This window comes from Meleagris gallopavo, chromosome 7 (genome assembly GCF_905368555.1).
Source record: "Meleagris gallopavo chromosome 7, MGAL_WU_HG_1.1, whole genome shotgun sequence".
In the NCBI taxonomy this organism is placed as follows: Eukaryota; Metazoa; Chordata; class Aves; order Galliformes; family Phasianidae; genus Meleagris; species Meleagris gallopavo.
In genome coordinates, this window is record NC_139410.1 from 36,201,352 (window position 1) to 36,225,499 (window position 24,148).

General features: G+C 35.8%; 1 protein-coding gene and 1 long non-coding RNA gene across 11 annotated transcripts in view; one reads left to right on the plus strand and one right to left on the minus strand.

Annotated features, from left to right (window-relative positions):
• Window positions 1-32: 32 nt before the first annotated feature.
• Window positions 33-23,906, plus strand: LOC116216833 (uncharacterized). The gene is made up of 2 exons (XR_014884362.1): window positions 33-173; window positions 4,084-23,906. It is a non-coding gene; the product is annotated as an uncharacterized LOC116216833 (long non-coding RNA).
• The window catches only part of BAZ2B (bromodomain adjacent to zinc finger domain 2B), a 100,182-nt gene continuing 78,137 nt past the window's right edge, over window positions 2,104-24,148 (minus strand). For 7 of the 10 annotated variants that reach the window (XM_085228077.1, XM_085228075.1, XM_085228073.1 and 4 more), the window contains 13 exons: window positions 18,888-19,131; window positions 17,082-17,144; window positions 15,716-15,860; window positions 12,160-12,827; window positions 11,360-11,636; window positions 11,063-11,218; window positions 10,461-10,621; window positions 9,368-9,678; window positions 8,852-8,987; window positions 8,108-8,254; window positions 5,032-5,291; window positions 4,209-4,352; window positions 2,104-3,629 (listed from right to left, as the gene is read on the minus strand). In XM_085228077.1, coding sequence (XP_085084203.1) covers window positions 3,476-3,629; window positions 4,209-4,352; window positions 5,032-5,291; window positions 8,108-8,254; window positions 8,852-8,987; window positions 9,368-9,678; window positions 10,461-10,621; window positions 11,063-11,218; window positions 11,360-11,636; window positions 12,160-12,827; window positions 15,716-15,860; window positions 17,082-17,144; window positions 18,888-19,131 — 2,866 coding nt within the window. In that variant the 3' untranslated portion in view covers window positions 2,104-3,475. The remainder of the gene's footprint in view (window positions 3,630-4,208; window positions 4,353-5,031; window positions 5,292-8,107; window positions 8,255-8,851; window positions 8,988-9,367; window positions 9,679-10,460; window positions 10,622-11,062; window positions 11,219-11,359; window positions 11,637-12,159; window positions 12,828-15,715; window positions 15,861-17,081; window positions 17,145-18,887; window positions 19,132-24,148) is intronic. The other 3 variants (XM_085228076.1, XM_085228069.1, XM_085228074.1) reach the window with 3 other exon arrangements.

Below are 24,148 nucleotides of genomic sequence, written 5' to 3' on the forward strand. Positions count from 1 at the left end.
GCTGCGCTCAGCGCCCCGCCCTGCGCGCCTCCCCCGGGGCGCTCCCGCCCGGCCGCTGAGCCGCCCCGCTGAGGGCAGCGGGCTTCAAGCAAACGCGGGCTGTTTGTTTTGTCAGCTGTCGGCCTCGCAGAAGAGTAACGGCTCGTCACGAACGCCGCAGGCTTCTTAAACAGGTCCGTATTTCACAGCTGGGAAAGCAGAACTGACTCACTGCGCCAAACTGCGGCTACTCAGTTCTGCTAACCGTGGTTAGTTCGGGCAGTGCAGGCAGCAGGAATTTGTGTAATTAAAGATCACATTATCTGTTTTGAGTGTACGTACCGACTATGGAAAAAAAAAAGGATTACCGTGGAGAGCTATAGAAAAGTCACAAAGTCAAATAGTCTAACTAGGTTGTTCCAGATTTCAGCCTTTAGTCCTCAGTTTGCAGGCACGTTGTGGTAAATCTAAAGCATCTAGGGACAATTTGACGTGCACTGAGCAAACAACATCCTCTAGATCAAATTCAGCATTTTATATAAAACTGCTGTTCTTGGGATTTCTGTGCCCACTCACTGAAGCGTAGAGGTGCTCAGATAACCAACTGTCATTATGAAATTACATACATTATATGAAAAGATGTAAGGTTTAGACCTCTTTTTAAAGACATGTTTTGTCAGAGACAACTTTTAATTTCCAGCTGCCTGTGTGTCATCTAATGTGTTTGAAAGAGATATCAAAGAGACAAAACAGAATGCAAAGTGATAAACAGAGAACTCCTCACTGACCATCACAAATGCTATTTTAAAAGTTTTAAAGTTTGTCAGTGAACTCCACAAATTAAGATCAGCTTACCTTGTTCAGAAAGGAAGTAAGTGCATTCGTACTGTCCTCTAAGAAAACTGAGAGATGGGAACACTAAGAGGACAGAATGTTAGCAGTTAAGAAAAACTGAAGATTTTTCTCCAGCAGTTAAGCAAATCTCTGTTCTGTTCTATGAAGATATGACAGTGTACTTACATTTCAGACTCACTTTTCAAATGTAATAATTTCTGCAAAGTTAATTTTATTGGAACCAAAAACACTCCACCAGTGAGCAAAGCAATACACTGGTAATGTACCAATGTTAAGAGAGGTGAAGCATGTCCCACTGTCATAGTGGTAAGTTCCTAACTTTACCAGCTGCACAGCTAATCAGGAGACAGGCTGAAAAACGCAGCTGTGTGCATAACATCAGCATTAATACTGTTAACTTCTCAGAAAACTCAGATCTACTAGGGAGGATAAAGTATAGAACCTGAGAAAAACGAAAACAATTGTCTTACATCAAAGTCATGCATTTGCCAATGATCTAAGCATTTCAAAACACACAAGCCTACTGTTATATGTTCAAAACATGGATTACTCTTCATATCTATGGAACATACCAGCAAAGCTTTTTACAGAAGCGTTCAGAAACATTATGAAGAAGTTAAAAGCTATTAAGCAGTTGGTGGAGCTAATGTTAGACTGCAAGGCTGCCTGACACCCACACCTGATTCTTTTATTCTAGGTTATGCCAGTTCTCCTCGCAAGACTTCAAGTAACATTCAACAAGGTGTTCTGCAGAGGGGAACAGAACATACACAAAATTGTTAAAAAACTGGCACTTAATGTTATTAGTCAGCAGAGGGAGGGAATATAATGGCAAATAAATGTAATAAAACAAGACTAAGCCTCAAACATGGCATTCCAAATAAATCTATTTTCTTCAGTCAGGGCAATGGTTACGACCCATGTCCTCACCTACAGACGGAAAAAAAAAAAGCTAACAAAAACAAACCAAAACATACATGGTCATTACTTTTTAAGAAATATTATTACAGTATGTAATTACTGTTGTAATGTTAATACCAGTACTGGGAAGCAAAATGGCTACACCTCTAAAGCCTTAACCAATGTTGTCCACACATATTCAGGGAGGTGGTAAAAGTGCTCCTCTGACTGCTTGGCAATTGCTTGGAGGTACCACTAAAAAGGCCAGGAGAATTAGATGCATCATAAGAACGTAAGTGCAAGACTCAAAATATGTTATTGGAAATATTCCTGTACACAAGAGCTCAAGTATTAAAATTGCCAAGAAAATGTGGTTTGCAAAACAATCTTTTATTGTATCCGTGCCACACATACTAGTGAAAAATAACACTCCTAAAAAAAAAGAAAAAAGAAAAAGAATGCTACCTTTCCACAACATTTCTTTTAAATAAAGCTTCAAGTACTCTTACATTAGTACAAAAAAAGAAAATAAAATAAAAATAAAAACCCCCAAACCCCCACCTCTATCTGCCCCAACAGGCCACCACAACACACAGTAGATAAAACACAGTGGTTACAAATGTCTTTTTTTTGTCTGTTTTTGTTTTTTTTTGTTTTTGTTTTGTTTTGTTTTGTTGTTATTTCTGTGGCAAGGCAAATGGAGGAAAATGTTTCTATGAAAAAATACTGTGTGCGCTAGGAAATTGTCACAATTTTATTCCATGTGGATACAAATGATCATACTTGAAATTGAGGCTGTGGTGGCTTGAAATTATGTAACAAAATAGAAAAATGGAAAACTAATATCCCCTACACCCTGTTTTTAAAGGCAGGCACTACCAAGATTAAGGAGACTCCACAGTGTTGGTAGAGGATAATTACTGTACAAGCCATATAGCTATAGTTACCTTAAGACTAAAATAAAATGCTACTGTCTTCCTAAGGCATAAACAATAATATCTGCAAACAATATGTACACATCATACATATTTAAAACAAGACTTAATATAAACAATAATGAACAGTATATACAAGTCTCAATTTTTCTTCACTGTCTTGAAATACAATTTAACTACACAAGTGATGCAGCAACATATATATAAATGTACTTGTAACTCTACAGTAAAGTTTATTTTTAGTGCTTTTACAGCACATCAGTGTAAACAGTTTTACTTGGCTTTGTTTTACATTTTAAAACATTCCTTGTTGTATTTTCAAGATTTAAAGCAATTTTCTAATTCTTCCTTTTCACAGAAAACGAAGATTCTGGATGCTGTATAATCATAAATAATTCATAAAATTAAATACATTCACTAAAAAATAAACTACAAAGTAAAAAAATGAAAAATAGATATTTATTGGAAGGGAAAAAGAACCATTTTCCCGAGTAGAGCTCTGGTGGTTGAATATTCAGTGCGTTTTGATATATTTTAAATTGCTATTGCACTATAACACCCCTTTCTTTGAAATTCTTTGGGTGTGCTTCCCTGTTCTACCTAAATTAGTTTGTTAAAACATACAAACCAAGAACCAAGGGGCCATGGTTGCTGTAGGAGTGAAGCCTTTAGAACTAATATCACTTTTTTGTGATACTTCTAAGGAAGAAGAACAGTCATTAGTTACGCAGGAGCCTTGCACTTTCATGTTCACATTGCTGGTCTTATCAGTCCTCATTTAAGGGGAAAAATGAGTTCTGGTAACTTCAGCTCAATTTGAAAATCTCTGTCCATTTCTTTTCAAAATATTTCCTCATGTTGTGGCCAGCCCTGCCTATGTCAGAATCATCTTCATTAAAGGTTTCACAGTTGTCAAAAACAAGCCTGACATCTAGCGAAAACGCTTCAACATTAGGGTACCTGAAAAAAGAAAAAGGTGAATCATTTCTGGAACAGTTAAAATCAAAGGGGAAAAGGTACACAACAAGGAACTCTCCTAACAATTTACAACCGGTTACAGAACACACAATGAATGTTCAATGAATAAATTAAATTTATCGAATTTTAGTATTTTCAGGAAACCCCAGCACAAGCAAATTCTTTTTCAATACTGTTTTTGTTACTTTCCTAAAAAGAAAATTTAAGATAAAATTTCAAGACTGAACTGGGTAACTTTTTATTAGCTTGCCTTTTCGCTTCAACAGTTTTCTAGTTAAAATACTATTGGTATTTTCCACTTATTCATTTTTTTTCTTGGTCTCAAGTCCTTTCAAAGGAAGTGCTGAGTATAGCTGCATTTACCCAGAAAATGAGGGCTGCCTGGATTAATCCCATTACTTTGTCTTTCTTTACTCTTTTTCTTATCCTGAAATAGTGTTCCAGTACACAAGGCAACTGTTAAAAAGAAATGCAGTACATTCCTCAACTCTCAATTCTCAATAAGCACACGTGGAGCATTGAAATCTCAGGGTAAATAACATTTACCATAAGTTTACTTACTGTCCACTAGTTAGCTTGTCTCTAATGGTGGAAAAGTCCATAGGCTTTTTAATAACTTTCTTATAACCGGGAACAAGTTTCAAGTTTACAGGAAGTAAGAAAGGCCAAGCATCCTCATGAGTTTCCAATTCTGAGAGAATCATGCTGAATAAAATAAGGATTTAAATAAGAAATTTTAAACTTTGCATAATCAGAAAAGTTGTTCACTGTTACATAAACTCATCGTATATTGTGAACCTTTTCACCCTACAAAAGGAAAGCACTTATACAATCTGTGCCCTGTGTAAGGCAGAAAACAGCCTCAATAAAGATAGAAGACTGACTATTCGGAGTAGCACTTAGTTCTCTCCAAAGATACTTACACAAGATGAGGTTCAAAGTATTGAAGTTGCAGAAATATTTCATCATAAATGATGTGCAAGCTAGTAAAACAGTTACTGATACTAGCTCTCCAAAAACCACAGAGACACTGCAGAAGATGACGCTTTCCTATTACCATCTCTGTAATGCAACAACTACACTTCAGAAAGCCATCAGCACCACAGCTCAGGGTTTCTCCTACTCTTGGAAGGGCACGGAGGAGTACATTTCACATACCACACTCTGTGACTAAGTACCTTCCATTGCCAAACAAGGCAATTACTCCCTGAAAGCACACAAAATCTTTTACAGCCACAGTCAAATCACCACAACCCTTGTGGAGATGCATAACAGAGAACAGTTCTTGTTCCCCAAAAACAGTTATGTTTAACGAGGCACTACCTGCTCCTACAACACATACCAAGGTTTAGAATTAGTCACTTTACAAGAAGGTAGTTCATACCTGCATATAGCCAGGTCCTTGGAATCATCTCTTTTAGGTTTCTTTATAGCAGTGAAATTTTCTTGCTTTCCTTGGCTTACAGAAACACTTTCATCCATTTTCCTTTTCTTAGGGTCTGTTTTTCCTCTTTTTAATGAGGCGCTAGTAGTCGCAGAGTCTTCATCTTCTGTATCTCCTGGTAATTTCCTGCCTCTCTTTTGTTCATTACTTTTTTTTCCTTTTATTTGAAGTTTTTTTAATTTTAGAGATTGACCACTTGCCTGAAAATAAAAAGGAATAAGCAATAACCAAGAAATTACAGAGATCAGTTACTATGGATAGACAGCAGTGAAGATCAAACAGTCACCAAAAAAAACTATAACATGTCAGCATTTAGTCACTTTTTGCTCTTCTGTAAAGGTAAGGCTGCAGAAATCCCTGTGACTAGTGGTTTAGGTTCCCAACTTGTGACAATGTAAAAGCACCTGACCTTCAGGCTGGTATGACAATACCTGCCAGCAAACCAGGATGGCCTAGTTTTAGGTACAGTACAGATAGGTCACTCTGAAAGTGATGCCTCCTATTTATTTCCTCAGAAACCGTAACCGTTTCTAAGAGCACAACAGCACTGTTTGATAGAGCTACACAGCACCATTTTTCAGCACAGTCACCACCATCTGCTATGCATTTTTGCCAGCAATTAACAACAGCCTGCATGCTGTGCTCATAAAAATATGCATCAGCAGAGGTGACTGCTGTTGCCATTGCTGAAGTCCACTACCCACTGCCTCACTGTGCTGATATCCACTGCTTGCTCTCCACAAACACTCAAGCGTCGATGAATGTCAACGGGCGCCACTATTTCTGCATGAAGGTATTCAATTCCATATCTTTGCTTCACACGCACTTCCATGTCAGACACCATTTTGTCAGACAGCCCCCTGTGGCCATCTACTGCACGGTGATGAAACGTCATGGAATATTGGCAGGAAGTGTCAACTTCTACTACCGTAACACCAACATCCGCCTCTGATGTCATGGCACAACATCGTAAACAAGGAGGCATTATTGCTGGAGCAACCCTTCTATTTGTCCATTCTCAAAAGACTGAAATAACCACAATTGGAATTCTACATCCATTTACAAGCAACTGTATTATTTGCAAGATATAGAAAAGAGCTTTTAAAGAAGCCAAGACAGTGAAGGGATCAACTGATGTAAATAAAAGCTAGATATGAAAGATATAAATAGCCTAAACACAGAACAAATACAATAAGACCTAGGAGTACAAAATCACAACAAAGGTACAACCTGGAAATGAGGATTATTATTTAATGAAATAGAAATATATTTATAGACAATAAGGTGAAACTAAGAATGCATTTAAGATGTAGAGAATAGGAGTTATGGTCATTAACAGCATCATAAGACGACACTATTTGAAGACATCACTCAAATCATTAGAACATAATGTCAAACACACAATCCTATTGAAAAGACCCACCTATACTTTTGATTAGAAGTTACTTAATTTCATGAATTTTATAAATGACTTTCCTAAGCATTCTGGATCTGATTGTAGCTAGTGTGACAAGAAATGTGGTCAGTTTACAATTAATTTGTCATCTGATTTGTAATGTGGAAAATGTATGCTGTGTATAGACCTAGTTTTGCTTAATACTGAACACATCAGAATGTTATGGAAATAAATGTACTCTATTAAAGCCATTCAGTATCACATCTATGTTCTTTGTCCAAGGTTAGAGTAACAGCCAAGTGTATCAGTTTGTAAAGGGAAAAAAAGAGCAATGCTGGCTATTGGCCATCTGAATAAAAATGCAATGTCAACCAACGAGAACAAATCATTTTTGAATATCTAAGGTCTATTAGGAAATAGGCCTAAGGATTAATAAAGAAATATTCTCTACTATCTGGAAAATGGCAGGTGGTTGACAGCCTTATTTTAGGCAAGAAAAAAATCCAAGTTGAGATTAATTAGGACAACACAGTTTTTATCTGTAAAATTGTTTTTCTGTTTAACAGAATTTTGAATCACTACTCAACAGATATTGAAATTCTGATAGAATTATACTTTGGATTTCTTATATCTTCAAATTTCCAACTTCCAGCCAAATCTGTGACAAAAGAAATGCCTCAGAGAAATGTTATTCTGTCACACTAGAAATACAACTAATTTAAAGGAAAACAGGAGAAAAAAATAAACCCAGAAGCAACAGAGTAAGTTATAGCACGATGAGATAATTTCTATCCTTAAAACAAGCTAAGTTGTAATGATTTCTTGATAACTACAGGAAAAGGTTAAAGCCTGAGTTTACCTCTACTATACAGTGAATTCCCAACAGTGACCTATTTTCATCACTTGTGCTGCATGTTGTTTAATAAACAATGCACTTTCCTTATTACTTTGTCAAAGATGCACCCAAAAAGGATCATATTGACAATATATGAGAAATGTACAACACTGAGTACTGTAGTTGAAAGTTACAGTATTCACAAATGAAAAACTGTGTTAATTTTAGGTCTACATACAGACTAGAGAAAATGTGGATATCTAGTAATATTTCCTGTTTTGAGTCATTTAGATAGAACTATCCTATTGTTCTCTTCAGACTATTTTTATTTGAGGAAAAAAATACTCGAAGACTCTCTCAAATACACTGTGCTGTATCAAAAAAGTAAAACTAATCTATGCTGTAAAAGAAGACAGTGATTTACTATGTATTTTTCTCTGATTTTTCTTTTCAAACAAGACATTGTCCATCAACTCTTAACAATGAAGCTCTAAAGACAAATACTGAGAAGTATTATAAAATAAAGAAAAAGCAATGATGTTGAATCAGGAAGAAAATTATGGATATATTTACATTAAAAATTAAAGTTTAAGACAAACTTTTACTGCCAATGAAATCCAAGTTAAATAAAACAATTCATCTCATACGATTTAATTGCCATCCAACATAAAACATACAAATCATTTTTTTTATTTTTTATTTAAAAAAAAAGCACTGACAGACATATCATTCTAGCATCTACGAGAAGAGCACTGTATGTCACTCTGACTTATGGTTAGCATTACCTTTGCTATGCAGGCAGGACAAAACCAGTCTCCATCTGGTATGGTAGTGATCTTGGGTCTGTGGCAGTAGGTATGACAGCCTTTATCGCAACCATCACAAAGCAGCAGCAGTTCCTCATTATCTCCCTTTCGACATATTTGGCAGTACTACAACCCATGAAAAATGGACTCAGTTCAATTTGTAAGCTTTGAAACATGAGAATGGTACCTAAATTACAGTTCCCTTTCAAACAATTCACTTCAATTTTTTTTTTCCACTTTATGTCAGAGTCTAGCAATAACAAGGAATATATAAAGTACGTGAGGAGCTAATCTAAAGGCTATGTGGGAACAAAAATGAAGTCCTGAATTGGGATAATATGAGATGCTGAATCACCATAAAGCTTATGTCACAGATGAGGTAAGAAATACTCCACTAAATACAGTACCTTCCATCAGATGAAGCCATAAGTTACTATTTACTGGTATGTTAATTATAAGGAGTAATTACTATCTCACATAGAGCAAACAATTACGAGGGCTTTTCATCTTAAAATTTTCATGATACTGGATTTAGCAAGGGAATAATCCTTTCCAGTATATTTATACTCATCTGTGCACAATGTACAGTTAATATTTAAGTTTTATAGGCAGTAATAAAAAATATATTATAAATCATGTTCTCTTAAAGTACCTAAAGTGTGAAACCAGGATATAGCAAAACTAGTTCAGTTACAATATTTTTTCTTAATAAAAAGCACTTACAACTTTCATAATAGATTTTTCCCATGCTATCGATTTCTGTAATTGCTGAATGCACAGAGCTACCTGTGCAGCACTTCGTGCTTCTGACAACGCCTTTCTCCATACCCTTAGCCCTGGAGCAATATCCTCTTCAGTTCTGCATTGAAATATAGAGAAATTAGGTAGGTCACATCCGCGTTTGCTGATATCTGAACGTGGAACAAGCATTATCACACTGAAAGCCAAGCAATGACAAAACGTACACAGCCAATAAGTATAAGGTATAAGCAACTAAATTTGATGTAGTGCACAGACTGTGGCTACGAGCCTCAAAGCTTAGTCACATCCAGTTAAATGTAAGATAACTTTGCATTATCAACGAACATAACAAAAAATCTTTATGAAGCACCATGCAGAATAACATGATCCATATGGATCACAGACATACAAGAAAGTACATAGATAACAAGCAATAGAAAATAGGCTCCAATTAGCAAAGAAGCACAATAATTTTTCAAGTTAATCTCAAAAACCTACCCGTCACCATCACCACTAATGGATGGTGCAGGAGCAGGGACAGTAACTGTGCCCACATTATCCAGTTTGATCTGAATGGTGGTACTTAAGGGGCTCTTCAGATACCTTCGCTCTATGTTCCGCTCCAAGTCAGCAAGCCTGGTTACAGCTATATCTAGAGGGTTGTCACTCTTCCGCTCTAGAGAGCTGGTACTGCCTTCTCCGCCTCCAGCACTATCTCCATCGTGCTTCTTGTGCAATCTAATAATTGACTTATGTTCATGATATACCAAGTCTTCTCTTTCTGATGCAGGTTCAGGACACAGCCAGCCCTATGTTAATAGAAAGGTTTGTGCATTTATTGGTTGCTATTTAACTTAGCGTTTGAATAGAGGAACTGTTCTACAGAATCAGAACAAATAATTGAAGTGCTGTTTCCAGTACATCTTGGTAACGTGTAATCCATCTGTAGAGACATTTTCCAAAATCTCCAGAGAACTAAAACAATCAATCAAAAATATATAAGCATTACCAGACTTTCTGAAGTGAGTTTTCTGCAACATTCTGCATTCTTATCTTATTTTGAAGTATCCTATTCTATCAGTGAAGACATCAGAATAGGTCTATTTCATTGTCTCAGAAGACAGTATCGACTGGTCACAGAGAAATGACATCTACTCGTAGAACATACTGCATCCGGAATAGTACATTCATACTTCAACCAAATATACTTAGTTTGGTATCACTATTCAGTTACTGGCAGAACCCAAACCAGACAGAATAGTGGCAAACCCCACTAAAATTAAGTCATCTACATGAAATGAAATCTGGGCATTCATGGAAGGTTAACAAAATGTGTGTGATTTTGCACCCTGTCAAACAACTCCTGAGGAGCTGTTATTCTGCTCACCTTTAGCTGAAGATACAACTGAAGGAAATACCTGAAACAGATATCCATGACAGTGCTGCAGTGGATTTGTTTTATTTGTTGAAAATTACAGATGAATGAGAAGGCACTTACCAACAGCAAAAGGACTGCTACTATCTACTTTACATTCTTCCTACTTCAGCAACATTATTTTAAAAGAGAAATTTTACTAAAAGTTAGTTTTACCTTAACTTGCAAACTAGCTGATGCAACTCTCCTCTCTAGATCTTCCACCTGCTGAAGAATAGCAAGGTCCACCTCCATTGCTTGTTCTTCTACTGACCAGTTTTCCACAACATCTCGAGTTACCTGGTTATCTTCATTTTCATTGATATCAATAATTGCAACTGCATTTGAGAATCATATTTCGTTAAATTATTACAACTTCTCCAAGTAAATTCAAGCTGTTTTACCTGTCAGTCCAATTAATTGCTGAAGAATTGTTAAAGAAGTGTACGGCTCTTAAGATATCCAATACGACCACCAATTCTGTAGGATTTCAAGCTTGCAATTTAAAGGCAAGGGAAAGGGAAGACTGAGCTATGTTGTTACAGAGACAGAAAATGCTTGAAAAGTTATCGACACTTAAACCAACAGAGAATCTGTATTAAAGAAGGTTTCTCCAACACTAACTTCCCAGAATAAGGCTGGTAAAAAGGCAACTATGCGACCTTTTACTTTTTTCAGGCTACTATAACCACCTCTGTATCCAAACACATCCTGGAGAGATCTCAGTCAGCATTATTATATATATAATACCATGTGTAACAAAAATATCGATTACCTACCATCCTTATTTTTGATGCAGACCAGAGTGATATAGTCCATGTGTTTCTGTATTTGTTTTTGTAAGGCTTTTTCTCTTATTCCCCTGAGATGCAGCACTTTATGCAAAGACTTTAGGTCTTCAGGATCAGTAATCCTCCACCACCCATACTGCATTTCTAAAGCAAGACAAACATACAAACTTAACAAGTTTTTTTTCACAATTACAATCAGATTAGAGAAATTAGAAAAAATAAACTGTAACAGCATAGCAGCACTAGAAATTATCCAGACAGTCCCACCTGATTGCCCATTCTTACCTTCTGGTATTGGTTTTGGGTTTGGGTGATCTACTGGCTTGGCCACTTCCACGGCTGCACAGGTGGCAGAAGCTGTTTTCTCAGTCTGCAGTGCTGGTGATTCACTTTTACTTGTAGGAACACTAGATGTCAAGAATGAGTTACTGTTCCCTTCTGGTAACCCCAACCCTGATCCAATAGTAGGTAAAGGAGATGAAAATTGAACATTTGAAGTAAGAACTCCTGTAGGCCATCCACAAAACTGAAGTCCCATGACAGGTAGTCCAGGCTTCATCTGCTACAGAGAAAACATTTTTAACACTATCGCAACTGCTATTGTTCAGTACTACCAAGAAACCAGAGTTATCATTAGGATGTTAATTTTCAAGCAGCAATCAAAACTAAATGGGCACCTTTACTTGCTCAGTACTTCAGGCTGTTCAGGGAACAGTCATATAACAACTATGCAGTAATTCCTATTAGAAACTGTGATTGCTTAAGGAACAGTATCACTTGAGAGCAGAGTCAAATTTCTGAAATCTGTTTCTCAATACAATAGCCAAAACCCTTGAAAGCAAAATCTAATTACTAAAATAAATATACAAAACGTCAGACATTGGTTTACCTATTTTTTTTTTAAATAAAAAAATTCTAGTATTATCTCTTTTACATGGAACTACTATTAACGTTTAGAAACAGGAAAGAATAAAATAAATGAAAACAATGATATGATACCACATCTGTGAAACAATTTGACTCAAAATAAATTCTGCCAAATAAGCATGGTGAATTAATACTACTTAAAACAATTATTTATTTACCTGCAGTGGTGGCAATGCAAAAGGACTTAATCCCATCGGACTCTGTGCAGAGGTTGAGCCCAGAAGAGGTGATGGAACAGGTGAAGGCGATTTTGATGGTGGATGTGACTGAGGAGTAAGTGAAGTTGCAGTAGGTGGTGTATCTACATGGGTAACTGACATGTCATCACAGGGTACTCTTGGCAAAAGGCTGAACCATTGTCTGTTCTTCTCAGTAAGAGGCTTTAACAACTGATCACTTGGAATTAATGGAGAACTATAAAACTTTCCTGTCCCGCTTGCAACAGGACTGAAAAGGTTATTAGAATCGGACTTCTCGTTGCTGCTTTGTGATACGCTGGGTTGAAGACTGCACAGAGAGTTTTGGGAGGTATTTTGATAAGATGGAGTGCAACCATTTGCTGCACCACTATTAGGTTTTTGGGGTGTAACATCAGACTCAGGTGGCATTTTTGCAACCTCTAACAGTTTGCTTAGTTTTGAAAATGACCCAGGCTTTTGTAAAAACAAATTAGTGCTGTCCCTTTCTTTCAGATCTTCCTTTTGCTCACAGTGAGTTGTATTTAAACAGCTTATTTTTTCTTCTGATATCTCAAATATCTCTTCTTTTATATGCATGCTTTCTACATTTTTTAACTTCTCTTTTTCTTTTGCAATTTCTTCTAGACCTAAAGAAGCACAGAAACCATAGATGAAACGAAACAGACCAACTAATTTAGATCATTTTTATCATCTCAGATGAGCAACAACTTTTTTTTTTTGCCTCCTTCCATATTAAATTTATTTTATATAAACAAAATTACTTCTCGCTTTCCACAACAAAGCAAATATAAAAGCACACACAGATTCCCCAACACCTGAAGTAAAAATAGCATCAGTGTAGTCGACAAAGCTGTAGTATTTTTCCTTAAGATATATTAGTGTCTGCAACAGTTTGCCAGCAAAAGATCTTTGAAATATGTATTTTTGGTGGTTTTCTTTCTTCTCAATTTGCTTTATCCAGCCATCCATACTCTTACATCAGCTGGGTACAACGGAGCCTTTAAGTTCATTTTTGCAAGAGACCATTTTATTAAACTGACAGCCAGCTACTAAACCAAGTACCATTATTCCTAGTATGAAATCAAATATTCTCAAAATATTGAAGCACAACATTAAACATTTCACCCCTTTACATAAAAATCATTACCAACTAAGACTGTGAAGTGTAATGTCAACATTCTTGACAGTCTGAAGAACTACCCAGTATGACAGACAGCCTACACACAGAAAACAGGCAGATGTGATCAGACAATGCAGTCAGAAGTTGGTAATAAATGCCAGTTTCTGAAAATATTCCAGGTGGAGAAGACATATTTTTAATGCACAAGAAAACCATTTTTTTCTGTTTTCTTTTCTCTTCTAGTCTTTCTTAACCATCTCTCTTCTATTAATGTTTCAGCTTAAGAAACTTTTTTTTGAAGGATAGAAAAAAGACAGAATAGGGGCAAGGAGTTAGAGAGTTCAACACTAACTTTTAAACTTATTTTCATCAGAAAACAAAACCACAAATAAACAATGGTCTTGCTTATGGTTAATGGCCAGAATATCCATAAAATTTGCTTGTTCATTCTTGGAAATCATAATTCCTATGAAGACAAGTAGTTAAAGAAAATATTTCCTCTAATTAATACTTGAAAATACTTGCAGTATACATCGAGATACAACAATGTGAATACTAGTATAATCAAAAGAACTATGCAAGAGAAAAGGGAATATTTTTTATTTTTAACTGGCAGTTGTCTCATGTTTCAAGTGTTTAAACAAAAGGAATTAGGAGTGGATAAACTACAGAAAGTACTGAATTCGAAAGCAAAGACATGGAAGAATGAGGGAGTAGTTCAGAAATTAAGAATACTGCATTTGGTTATTCAGGGGGACTGAACTAAAAATATAAAGATATGCACTACAGCTCTTGGCTAAAGATTTTGTGCTTTTTCCAAACTACAGTAAGACAGGCAGTTGCACTTCAGTGTTTTTCTTCATGTAGGACTGCTGAAGCATTTGTGGCTTCGTTTCATTAAACTATAATACAACAGGTGGACAACAGGAATGCAAGTGGCACAATATCTGATAGGTTACTTTTTGTACCCAGTCGATCATGGGTAAAAACAGGTCCAATAAATTACGCAGGGCAGGAGACAGAACTATTTCCTTATGCTACTCATTAAAACAAAAAAAGACAACTTGAAGATTAGGATTAGGTTTAGGACAAGTTCTGTGGTTCATGTGGAGTCTAAAAGAGGACTCAAAATCATGGACGTTCTAATTTTTAATTAGGTGGTTTAATTAGCTGTTTTAATTAGGTACCTCTCCAGAATGATGCAATACCCCTGAGAACATGCATTTCTCATGCGCATCGGAGTTGTTGGGTTTGGGTTTTTTTTTTTTTTAATTATTTCAGGGGAAAAAAAAGAATAATGGGCTTATGCTTCATCTGTATCAGAACTTGAAAAGATTTTTCCGTGATCAAAAAATAAGAACTGCTCAAATTTATAAATTCTAATATGCAGAAAAAGATCTGGTAATAGCAGAATTTCTGCATCTATCCATTGAAAATGTGAGAAGATTCAATTAATCATGGTATACTTGTGTGAAGAACAGAAAATTACATTCAAATATTTAAATAAAGTAAGTTTACTATTTACTAGTTTAGAAGAAATGTAAGTGAGCAAAATAAAGATATCAAGTTGCACTGGTGATTTAAAAGTCTTCAGTACTTCTCAGTGTGAAAAATAATTTTCACATTTATTTTATCAGAACACTGTGGTTTAACCTCGGCAGGCAGCTAAGCAGTGCACAACTGCTGGCTCACTTCTCACCCCCAACTCTCCCCAGTTTTGTTGTTCAGCATGATGTTATACAATACGGAACATGCCTTTCAACAGTGGGTACCAGCTACAGAGTTTTGTCCTCTTCTTGTGCACCCCCAACTTATTTGATGGCAGGCAGGTTGAAGAACGGAACAGATCCTGACTCTGTATAAGCACTGCTCAGCAACAACTATAACACTGCTGTGTTACCTGCGCTGTTTTAATTACAAACCCAGAATACAGCATCATAAAGCTTGTAGGAATAAAACTGTATCCAAACCAAACAAGTGCACAAACATGTATCAAATCTTCAAACATAAAATATTCTGTGTATTTGCACACAAAAAAGCGACAGAAATGAGTATTTCTACTATGACATCTTGCTTTCACATGCAGAGTTAACTGTCAAAGAAATAAGAAATAGCTCAGAAAGAGACAAAATATACCAAATGCAGGTAAATATGAAAAAGCATAACATATGTAACTGCAACTTCTGAAAATTTACAAAATATTAACCCTCACTTCACAAGAGATATTAAGTGTCTTCCAACCAGAAACATGGTATCAGAAAGCATCATATGAATGGAAGACTTCTACTGAGTACCTGTTCAGCCTCAGGTTGAAGATGAAGCCTGAAGATCTCACTACACAAAATTATTGCCTTGCCATGGCATGCAATGGTATGGAGTTATTCTGTTTCTTACCTTCGCCGCTTTCCATGCCTTCCACAAAAACGCCACCACACTGGGGCAGAATCCAATACCGGCGCCTGTAACGATCCTGACCAAACATCATTGAACGCAAACAATGTGAGGCTTCAAATAACTTCTTTCTGTACTGGCTTTGTTGCTGTTTACATTTAAAAAAAAAAAAAAAAAAAAAAAAAAAAAAAAAAAAGGAAGGTGTTACAATTGTATAGGTGAAAAAAAAAAAAGTTTTTAAAAGTTTATTAAATTCTGGTTATTCTGGTTACCAGTGACCAGAATTTCAAGACTTAATCGAGGCGCTTTTAAAGGTTTTTTGTGTGTATTATATGGTACTCTTACTTATGATTGCTGTCTTGATTATTTGACTTGGAGAGATGCCTTGAAAAAAATAATTCAATCACTTCCTGATTTGTCTTATATGTATCAGCTTTCCTTTAAAAGCACATTTTTGCAACGCTAGGACCTGACATTTTTAACATTTGCTCTCACAGAAGAAAATGATTAATGAATACATTGCAAGGGAACATCTGAAATTCTATCAATTAAGGAGTAAATGGTATAAAGAGCACTTGAACACGGCCAAACGAGTGCCACTGCAGCCCAATGGAAAACTAATGAGATACTTTAATCAGCTCATAAAAGAGTATTCAAACAGAAAGAGTTGTCTGAGGGGAGCTACCAATAATTTTGGTTCCTTTGTTCACTTTTTGCTCTGCTAAATTGGCACTGTTGGAAGACAGGTATAATTCTGGACTGCTAATTTTTTGTAATTTGGATGTGAGAGAAACCAGGAGACAAAGTTTTAAATGACAGATTTCCTGACAGAAAGAATAAACTATTTAATAAAAACATGGGCCATGACTAGAGCCTGACCTATAGTACACTCTTATTTATGTTTCCTCTTCCTCTTTCATTGTTTCTTCTTTTGAAATCTGAAGCAAAAGTTCCTTGAGGTTCATCAGTTTTGAACAGTTGCAACAATTAGCCAACCATAGGAAAGGATAAGAACTGCCATCATTTGTATAAAGAAAATCTCACTGTCTCTTGGACACAAAGCTTTATGATCACTTTATAAATCAACAGACAGAAGTATATCAATTAGATCTGAACAACAACTTGTGATGTGGAAAGATATAATCAACAGCTTTCTGATCACTGATTGTGTGAAATCCACTAATGCAACAAATATTTATGGACTAAAATTCAGGTGCCATAAACAGCTGTAGCATTCGTATTTTCATTAAGTCAAAGTTGATTCTGATTAAAATTTATAATAAGGGAGAGCACTGAAGGCGATAGCTTGTAATTTCAACTCTTGAAATCCCACAGTCAAATACGAATTGCAACCAAGATGATCTCTCACCTTTGTCAGTTTTTCAATCTGCTTCTCTAGTTCTTCAACACTTGCTGTCTGGTCTCCATCATCCTATAATCACCAAACATGTCGTCACACCAAAACCATCTCAGGATAAAATCAGTCTATGTCTTATTAACTTTATAGTAGAAAAGACGTAACAGAAAATGAGCCTTCAAATGTGAAAGGCAAATGCTAAGGGTAAAAATGTTCAAATATTTGCCTGTTGAATGTGTTTGACCAGGAACAAAATGGCTGGAAAAAGACCTATCTTTCAACAGCATCACAGATACATATGTAGGAGAAAGACGGTGACAAAATATTGGCTAAAAACATTATTCTCTTTGTGTATAAACAACTACAGAATTTAGTCTTATATTCCAGGAAGCTTTTTGAATATTTGTGTATATTTCCAAGAGTTTTGCATGCAAGAAACAACAATCTGTTGAGTTTTATCAGTCAGTCTTTCATCAGAGCATACTTGTAATTTATTTCAATGTCTACAAGAAATTGTAGGGCCACTTCAAATGACACTTTAAATCACTGTAAGAGTTCCAGTATTATCCTTTCTGATTTTTGAAGAGGAATGCACCATGTCTACGGTTCATCCTTCTTAGTGTAGTTAAACATACAATTTATTTCCTTTAGAAAGAGCTTTATTTAGTTGAAGAAAATCTTTGGGGATAATGAGAAATTTAAAAATAATAATAATCTTAGGTGCTCCCAATTACTTACAACATAAGACAATGGTTTCATATTCCATGGCTCCAAAATTAGAGAATCAGAATGAAGCCTTCTAAAATACTACATACAGCACAAATGCAATGGAATACTTTTTCTGGAGGAGTTGTAAGACTTCCAGAGTACTAAACTGTAAGAGTGCATTTAAGGTAAACGATGAGTAGAAAGATGTGGGATTAGATTCCTAGATATTACCTATTTTAAACTCTGAAATATTATTTTGTAAGAAGACTATGCTATACCACTAAGGTATTTTCTTAAACTCATACAAAGTAATTGTAACAAATCCAGAGGAGCAGCAAAAAGAGCTGTTCCTACTCTAGAAACTAGTTGGGTCACTAATGAAGAGTGTTTCCAAAAATTTGAGTTCACACATTGCATGCATGCATTGTTCAAAGAGTTACTGGTATTTTGTATTGCTCCTTTCTTCATGCGGCATGAAAAGCTGGAGTTCTACAGTCAATGTTACGAGCCCATGGCATGCTACAAAAACTCATTTTGTCTACAGTAGATACAATTCAGCTCAAAATAACAATGTTCAATGATCCTTCCTGCATCTCATTCAATACTGACTAGTAAAAACATTATCAACTTGTGTATCAGGTACAACTGAGCACTGAAAGGTACTTTCTTCAATATTCATTATCCTAGAAAAAGTTATGAAAAGGCATATGGCAACGTCACAGGTACGTTTTTTTAATAGACAAATGTTAAATACAACTTCACATGTCTTTTTAATTAAAAATGACCTTTATTCTCTACTAATAGAAACATCAGCTTATGCTAATTTGCTAAAAATGCTGTGGTTCTCAGGATCTTGTGCAAACTCCCAAAATTTCAAGAAAATTAAGATGAAGCCAAAACAAGCAGAAAGCTATCAAGAAAAGAAAAATACGCTCTTGAAAACAATTTACTAAAAAAAATTAAATAAATTGGATGTAAAATACTTTTCCTTCATTCTTATTCTAAGACCTTGGGGAAGTGGTGCAGAGAACCCTAATGTTGCAGGGAAACAGAAGAGAAGCAAGTTTCAATTTACCAGTTAGTTCCATTTCAATATTTAAAATCTCCCACCTCATCCTCACAAACTTCTGCCTTCTTTCCTTTTTTCTCTTCTTTGTCCTCTTCATCCTCATCATCCTCATCTGCCTGATCATCACTATCATCATCGTCATCATCATCATAATCACTATCCCCACCCTTTCGTCTCCGTTTGCGGCCTGGTGTCGATGTTTCCAAAGAATGCGGCTCCTCTCCTACTTCACCACCTCCTGTAGCATCTCTTTTGCCAGTTTTTTTTGCATGAATGATTCTAAGACTTTAAAAACATGAGAAGGAGTGAAATTATGGAGCTTATTTGTAGCATAACCATACCTTTGTTCCTGTGTGATTAAAAGTGAAACATTTTATATCAAATTAGCTCTTCTGTTCTATGATGCTCTACATTTTATTACCTGTTTATTGCCATTAAGCAACAGGAAAAAAAATCAGGTTACAGAAAGCCCTTAAACCTCTTGTCCAATTCTGCCTAGAATTTCTGTTTCTTCCAGGTAAATTTTCATCACATAACCATTAAAAGAAATAGAATACAAGCGTGCTATTGAAAAGCTAGTAAAGACAATTAGAAGAAAGAACTATTTATCTTCTGTTTTATGCAATTAAGAGTATCTTTATAAAGCAACTGTCAAAAAAAAAAGGGGGAAAAATCCTAAGTTGAACATATGAAATTCTTTGTATGTGCATGGCAACAGCAAGGTTGTTTTTAAAGTAATTTTTTTTCATTTCAGATTTTTGTGGGTTTTTTTTTTTTTAATTATTATTTAGTTATTATATATTATTTCCCTTTAGCACAGGCCTTTGGCTGATCTTTCCATTCTATGACATATTTTCTTCTTTGAGAAGTCATGGTTACCTAAGCTATTAAGAGGCTCAATCAAATCCTTATTTTTCCTTTTATGAAAGAAAAAGGAAACTTACATACCAGTAATTATAGTTGTTGTAGACCTTCTTCTTCTATTAAAACCCTATAAGACAAGATCCCACACAGCAAAAATTACAGTTCCACCTATCAGGAAGCTAGCAGGCAAACATGCTGAATCGCAGGAGGTATAGATAGCCAGGCCTAATCACTTATAATGCAGACCAAAAAACGCAACTGACTCAGAAGAGATTCATAAACGTGTAGGGAAGACAAAGATTTTGTAAGAGATGGCTGGAAGAAGGTAGGATGGGAAAAGTAGAACGGTAACGACAAACACAATTACCAGCACGTAATTCTCCCTTGTCATACTTCTCTCTCTTCCCATCCTACAACACAATATTCCATACAGCAAGTGGCTACAAACATGATGAGTGTTGTAAAAGTACTTGCTTCTTGACAGATGGACTCTGACGGAAGTATCAGCTTTCTAAAACGCTGACAAAACCATGCCAGTACCAAACAGCACAGATTTTAATGAAGTTGTCACTGCTCAACTGGTAGTAGCCCTCTTACAGCTATTTTAGTAATTCATAATATTCTGGATAAAAAAAATTTCTCGAGCCTTCCAGTGAATTTGGAAGCAAGTACTATTTTCAGCTCTGGTACAAAAAGCTTTCGCTCACTGAGTCCAACTGAGATGTCTGTCGAGTTCGTTTTTCAGAAGATTTATTTTTTTCTACGGTAACTTCATACTATCAAGTCCTTTTCAGCTGGACTGGAAACTTGTCCCTCTGCACAGTAATCATGCACCAAACCAAGCCACTAGTCAGCAACTGCATTGAATGCTGTGTGATGGAACCATTTTAGAGACAAATCAGATTGAGATAATCTGGAAGACAATTCACTAAAAAAGCTAGCAGATGAAGTTCAGTGATCAGGAAACACATCCATGTATCTAAAATAAATGATAACAAATGAAAAAAGCTACTTTTGCTAGAACAGAGAACAAAGATACAATGCTGGAAAGCACCAAAGGAGGAAACTTGCATGATACTACAAGTAGGAATGGAAATAATTCAGAGATGCCCTCTTTTTACAACAACACAAGTATCAGAAAGCAGCTCTTTTTATACAAAATTGTGTAGAGGTAGAAATCAATGAGAATGTATCTTAGAAAAAAATGTTCAGATTTGTAAATATGGCATAACTTTCTTGCTACTACCTAAGTGCATGGCAAACAAAAGAAAATATTCACTCAAAAAACTTTCTTTCACTCATCTTTCTTTCACATAAAGACCAAAAAGACTTCTGTAATCATAAAGGATGCTGTGAAGTCCACTAGACAGAACAGTAGGCAATACTCAGATACGTGACTTAAGCCTGCTCTTCCTAACCTGTAATGTTCATCAGATCATGGAAGAAAAATTCACCTTCTGATTTATTTTTTAATCATTCATCGTAACTTCTGTACCGAAATCAACTATTAGGAAATAGCAAAGAACAGAAATTTAAACATCACATTCTCTTAACATTATTCTTCTTTCATTATTCTCTCAAATAATGAAAGTTTCCCAATTCAGAATTACCTCCTATGCAAACTCAGGATATAATTCCTACCCTTAGGTAACACTGGTTTTGATTTACCATCATCATCTACAGTTGAGATGGTCTCACTGGAGAGTAATTAACTTATAAGATGCGTGGCATAACACTGGAATGTAACGAAAATCTTGTTCTGCAGTATTTCAAAGTTTCGTAAAGAAACAGGCATTATCCTTAAAGATGCTATGTTCCATTTTTTAAATTGATTTTTACATTGACTAAGTGACAAAAGAGATGTCAAGAAGAAGGCATGTAGTGGAAGAGGAGACACTGGAAGTTACGATTATCTAGTAATAAAATCAGCTGAATCATCTCAGGTGAGACAGTCTTTTGACAATATTATCTGTGATACAGAAAGCACAAAGATGATTTGACCTGATGAGACAGATGCTTTTTTTTTTTTCCTACAAAAATGGTGACTGGTATCAAGATTCACCCCTACATGCAATGGAGAAGGCACTAGATGCAGCCTCGCATTGCACTGAAGAAGCCAAAGCAGACCAGAGTTCAGTTTCTGACCATAAATGTTATTATACTTATCAATGAATTCAGTTCACATCCTTAAAGAAAAGGAAACAAAAACAAGCAAGAAAAAAAAGAGAGAGAAAAGGAAAAGAAAAGCTACAGGCTTTTGACTCCCCTTTTTCAGCCATTGTTTTTTATAAATCTTATCAACAGAATTTTTTATGCATGTGTGTATACATACATATAAGCACATGGAGATTTTGTGTGTGTGTGTGTGTGTGTGTGTGTGTGTGTCTGTATACGTGTATATATAAGTATATATATAATTTTTTTTTTTCTTCTGATATTCTAGCTATCCAGTTGAGGAGCTAATCTCATCAACAGCTGGAGCATAAGCATAAAAAACAATCCATTCATGACAAAGCCTTCTGACACATGCAGAATCTCTTCTTATCTCACTTGGATGTACAGTAAGGCAACCTGGACATCATGGTATGATGATTTGCACAGCGTACACAGACACAGTCTGGTAAACCAGGCTGAGCTGGAACACATCCATTTCTCAGTATCCTTCATTCTACCACTACATGCTTCCCACATGACCAGTTTGTGTTTTGAGAGTCACGTAGAGGTTTGTGTGCATATAAGAAAACTACACATCCACTGATAATGTGGCAAGTAGTCAATAGACCAGATATTCCTAAAATAATTTGTAACCAGAGTGTTTAAAAACTAGACTTAGCCCCAAATGGTTGGGGAAGATAACACACAAAAACCTGGAAGCAGAAAAAAGATCAAACAGAAGACTTAAATGGACAGGTTTCTTTTCAGAGAAGCCCCAGAACAGCTCTAAGAGTTTATAAAAATCATCATCTGACATACAAAGAGAGCACTGTTTTAAACTGATCGATAAAGGCTTTTCTTAAAAGCTGCTGAGAGTTAATCAGAAAAAAAAAAAGAAAAATTCAAAGATTTTGAATCAAGGATGAGATAGATGAGTCAAGTCTAGTGACTTCAAAGAAGCAGAGAATGTCTCAGAACACTCCTCCCACAGTACTTACACTTTACAGTAGGATCAGCACTACTGTTAGCTCATATGCACACAGGAAGGGGAAAAGCAAAAAATAGAGGAATGATTGTAGAAATGAAGAGGAGCATGAGACTTCAGGGTCTTACTCCCCACTATTTGAAGGCAAAGAAAAGAAAGATGAGAAAAAGGAGGATTCTAATCTACAAGTACTTACAGTTCGATGGAGGGAGAGAAAGACTAAGTGGCCCCATGGGGGACAAGGACAGGCAAGGGTCCCATTCTATTAAGAAATAACTGGCTAAATAGGACTTTACCAACACTTCTAGAACTATGTGGAATCATAGGATGGGTTACAGATGAAGACAGGAAAAGGCACGTGTACTACGCTAAGAGATACAATGCATTAAGCCTGCACAGACAGGGATTTGTCTTATTAGAAGAGAATTTCTTTTTATTGGTCTTATTTTTTCCCTCTACCTCCCTCTTGTCCTTCTTCTTTACTTCTTCCTTCTTCCTTCGCAGATACATTAAAGGGAAAAAAGGGAGAAACAAGATTAGAAACATAAGTACCTAAAGCAAGGGGTTAAGAAAGGATTCATCGTTCCTGGTAAGAGGGAAAGATGACCAAGAAAAAAAGAAAGTAGAGTCTGGCTATACATTTTTACCACCTGTGATTCATGAAATTTATGCCTTCCAGCTTCCTGGTAGTTGGAGCCATTATGCTTGCTGTATGGAATTTTGTCTTGTAGGATGGGAAAACAGTGGGTATGAAGCTGAAGACACTTTAAAAATTCAAATTTTACCTTAAATAAAAATATCAAAATATCTCAATGTTTGCATGCTAGAGATGATCCCTAAGTATAGGGAATGATGTAACAAACATAAAATGGAAGTGTTAATATTATGTAATATAAATCGGTAAAATTTGATGGGTGACTGTTGCATGAAAATCATGTTTTAAAATGCCTTTCAGAAGGAACACTGCTAAGTATGGTAGATCCAAATAAACTGATAATGTCAATCACAATATGACAGCTCCTGTAATATTCCAATAAAATAGATTTCACTTGTTTTTCCCCAAAGAATACAAAATGGACTTAATTATGAGCGGCAAAAATCCTCTGAATCTCATGCTTCTTTAACACGTTACAAAAGACCGGTGCAGGACCATTCTAAATTCACATCCACCTGAATTAGGCAGTTCAGTTACTAACTTCTTGGTAAACCTGTAATAGAACCAGCTAATTTTATCCTTAGAACCAACAGACCATATAGCAGCATATACGAGCAAATGCAAAAAAGCAACACATAGTAATA